This window comes from Sinocyclocheilus anshuiensis, unplaced genomic scaffold, assembly GCF_001515605.1.
Source record: "Sinocyclocheilus anshuiensis isolate Anshui unplaced genomic scaffold, SAMN03320099.WGS_v1.1 scaffold810, whole genome shotgun sequence".
Taxonomy (NCBI): Eukaryota; Metazoa; Chordata; class Actinopteri; order Cypriniformes; family Cyprinidae; genus Sinocyclocheilus; species Sinocyclocheilus anshuiensis.
The window spans coordinates 639,366-643,523 of record NW_015542409.1 but is presented as its reverse complement, the minus strand read 5'-3'; the positions used below and the strand labels follow the sequence as shown (position 1 = coordinate 643,523).

Here is a 4,158-nt window from a genome sequence, read left to right as displayed (position 1 = left end):
TATTAAATATATTTATTTATAATATAAATTATATGAATATAAATATAGACATGTAAATACATGTAAATATTTTCAAAGTATATACTGTGTATGTGTTTATTTATATATACATAATAAATATAGACAGTATAAACAAATTATGAAAACAACAACTTTTTTGTAGGCGATTAATCGCAATTAATCGTTTGACAGCACTACAAGGGTTTAACTCTTGCAAGTGAAATTAAGCCATAAATATTGTAGTTTTACTGGTGTAGAGTAAAATAATTAATATACTGAAATATGAAAAAAAAAAAAATTTTAGTTGCAGTTGTATAATATATACTCGTCTTATTACAATTATATAATACGAGTCAGCTATTGACCTGAAGATTCGAAGACATCAGAGAATTCAAATGTAAAATAACTTAGGAATTTCATTTGTAGTGTAAATTGTAATTTTTTATATATTTTGACAAAATAGTTTAGAATTTTAATATCGGCCATTCATTGGATATTGGCCGTAAAATGAAAATAATTACTGGCTTATTGGTAACAGCCAGAATTTTAATATCAATTAATTTTTAAATTGTGGAAATCATAAGGCTACTTTTGATATAAAATTAAATTGATTTAAAGTTTAGGTAGATTGTTTGAATGAAGTTTCTGTTACGTTTTCTGTAAATATGATTTGTAGATTTAAGTCCTGTTCTCTTTCTCTCAGGTGAAGGCCGGTCTGAGGAGGAGAAAGCCAGGAAAGAGGTTGGGAAACCACAGGTGGATGAGATAGTGCCGGTGTACCGGCGGGACTGTCATGAGGAGGTGTATGCTGGGAGTCACCAATATCCTGGCCGTGGTATATACTTGCTCAAGTTTGACAACTCCTACTCGCTCTGGAGGTCTAAAACCGTCTACTACAGAGTATATTACACCAGATAAGCCTGGAGTCAAGACTGTGGGACAGGAATGTGTGTGTGTGTATGTTAAGAGATAGATGGAAAGAGAGAGAGATCAAAAATAAGGAAATTTATGGGATGTCCACTACTGGGGAAGGGACAAAGAAATTTAACATGAATGAGTTTCGATGTGTATGCAAACTTTATGAGTGTGTCTGTCATGCTGTTTGAGTCCAGGAGGAATGGGCCATGTGCTTGGCACCTCTGTTTTGCACTCTAAAAGATGTACTCTATGATTTTGTGCTTGATGTTCTAACTTCAGCCTCCATCTTCTAATGTCATCCAAAGAGGTGCAGGATAAATTAGTGTGTCCTAATTAAAACGGCCTACAAACGACATGTTTAGATAAACAACGGAGCAAACACTAAGGACACTGGAGTACTTCCTTATTTAGGTCATCACTGAGTAAATCAGCCAATGGAGTGCATTTGTACTCATCTTTTCCTCCTATCAGCACACAGAACTGAAGAGCATCGGCGAGTGTGAGATAAAACGAATGGAAAGGACTTTTCTAACAATGCAAAGGTGGATCTGGAGGCCTTTATGAGAAGAGATTTTGCAGCATTTTCTAAACCGGATGGATTGTGTCTAAAACGTTTAATATTTATTAATCTCTGCGGTAGAGTAGGGTCATGTTTGTGTCTCTAAGTCCTATAACGTTTATCCCATCTCTCCTACGTTCGCTTCTCTGCTTCCACAGAGCCCCAGATTTATTGTCCGTGTTCGTTTTTTGTATTTTCGGTTTGTTTTGCATATGTCGTCAATGCGAGATTTATCAGTATTGACTTTTAATGTGGCACAGCTAGGAGTTTGAAATATTCTTGCCTTTCAGTTAGGTAATTTCTTTGTTGCTTTATGCATATAGTTACAAACAGCCATGTAAGAACTTCAAACTTAATGCATATTGATTGAACTTTCTACTCGTCACTCTTATACTTGGTTCTCTATGGCAGAAATAACAAGCATCTCTCATTGTCATTATATTAATAAGGAAGTGTTTGTATAGCTGATTGAGACTAACTATCAAAAGCTGCATTTGAGTTGCTGATTAACTTTTTCTGTTATTTATTGGACTGTTCAGTGCATTGAAGATTATTACAGTGAAGTTCCTGAGGATTTGCAGACTTCTTTTCTTCAAAAATATCTGCTCTAGCCACTGGATTCGTCACTGGCTGTATCGTTGAGTGAAATGTGTCGCGTTCATGATTGTATGTCAGAGATGCCTGTGTAATGCAGGTCACTGCTATCCAACTGTGATCAAACATCGTCCATATATGCAGATGCAGATGCTGTTACACTGTGTTCACATGATGAATAAAGCAGTGTGTTGGAGAGCTGTGATGATTCAGTGTTCATAGAGACCGTCTTGCTAAAGCTGTCCAAAGACTACATTAATGTCACATGTACAGTCGATTGATTACAAAAGATTCTGTGGTTATTTTTTCCATGTATTTTTCTTTTTCAATTTTTGTAATGCTGACTTCAGGCCTTTGTATAGTGAAAGTGTGACGTTTGGCATGGTACTAAAAGTACAGCTTTTGGGGAAAAGACAACGAGCAATAGGGTATCTGATCTGAAAATTGTCTTCGTATTTAAAGTGGAAACTCCAGTGATTTTCTGACCATAAAGGCATGAAGAAGTGTTTTTGTATTGGTTTCGTTAGTGTGATCTGATCTGTATGCATTCGAGGATGAGTATCCTGAAGCGCATATTTGATTAAACTTGCGTTCCTCTGTATGTACCTCCTGATTCTTTTCTGATACCCTTCTAGTCATGTGCATGTTTTACATACTGTTGGTTACAGTACCCGTTCACTAATTCTTGAGAAATGGGGTAAAACATGCTCTACTTGTTTGTGCAACTTTTTTTTTAATAGCAACATTTCCACTGAAACTCCTATTACTAAAATGTTTTAGCACAAATGTGCCCTTTCACTTAATTATGTAAAAGTACATTTCACTCACAAATTTTAAAAGCACCTAACCTCACACTGTTTTATATAGATAAAATGTATCTTATTTATTTAATCATATCTATTACACAAATTTTTATTAATTTATTTTTGGCCTGACAATTCAATAGATGGTGCCGTATTTTTATATCTATTTGACGCACTATTTTGAATTTGTTTATGCTGTTGGCCCATATTGACAGATAGGCCTACAGGAAAGAAAACCACATTTTGTGAAATAAATACATATAATAAGCAGTACATTTCACCCAAATAAAAGTCAGCATCATTAAAAAAAAAAGAAATCCTTGATATATAAGAATTTTCCCCCAGTACTCATCAATCAGTACATTTCGTTATGTTCATTAATGAATCTGCATTTACAAACAAAGGCTATTATAGTGATAGCTTGGAGCAGTTTGTGACTCATCACTATAGTGCTGTCAGCCACAGGTCATGATTTCTCAATGCAAAAGGAAGTTTCAGCAGGCTCAATGTTAACAGGAAAATGAGCACTATCACTCCCATCCAAAAATGCAGTCTCAGCTGGTTCCATTGCCACAACAAACAATAGTCCACTTCCTTAAAACTTCAGCAGAACACAAAAAACGTATCTGATCCTTCCTGGCTCTTTGGGTTTGTTTTTAAGAGCATACTACACTTGCAGCCACAAGATGGAGCTATAGTGTAGATATGAAACACGGGCATTTCTAAACAACAGCTGTTTTTCCTTTCACAAGCAAAATAGACTGGTTATATACACTGACTGTTTATTTAATTTTTTTATTTAATTTTTATTTCAACAGGATCTACACCAGTAGATTCAAATAATGAACCGTGAATAGTTTTCTGATTCCAAACGAATTTACTACTGTAAATAAACTACTTCATACTTAACAAACTACTGTACTATTGAACTGTAGTTCTGAAGTGCTGTAAATGTTAAAGGATATGCATTGTCTGTTTATATCTTGATATTTACCGTTTATTTTAGCACTTTGTTTTATTAAAACGTATTTTAACTTATTTTTTAAGTCATACCGAACATGCTGATTATTGTCTTTAAACACACAGAAGATCTTTTCTTTTACATGTTTTATTTGCTTGTTTTTTTCTTTTGAAAATGCTTGAAATTAACATTTTCTTATGTAATATTTAGAATCAAATCTGTTTAATGTACTTTGTAAGACTGCCAACATTTTTTCTGACATTGAATAAAATAACCATGGTATTTAAAATATAAATACTAATAAAAAGAAACATTACTCAGTA

At 33.9% G+C, this 4,158-nt stretch overlaps 1 protein-coding gene across 3 annotated transcripts in view; it reads left to right on the top strand.

The window, feature by feature from the left end:
• The window catches only part of LOC107693226 (Golgi resident protein GCP60-like), a 14,457-nt gene extending 11,882 nt beyond the window's left edge, over positions 1 to 2,575 (top strand). For all 3 annotated transcript variants that reach the window (XM_016492521.1, XM_016492519.1, XM_016492518.1), the window contains exon 8: positions 704 to 2,575. In XM_016492521.1, the coding sequence (XP_016348007.1) occupies positions 704 to 918 (215 nt within the window). In that variant the 3' untranslated portion in view covers positions 919 to 2,575. The remainder of the gene's footprint in view (positions 1 to 703) is intronic.
• The last annotated feature ends 1,583 nt before the right edge of the window (positions 2,576 to 4,158 follow it).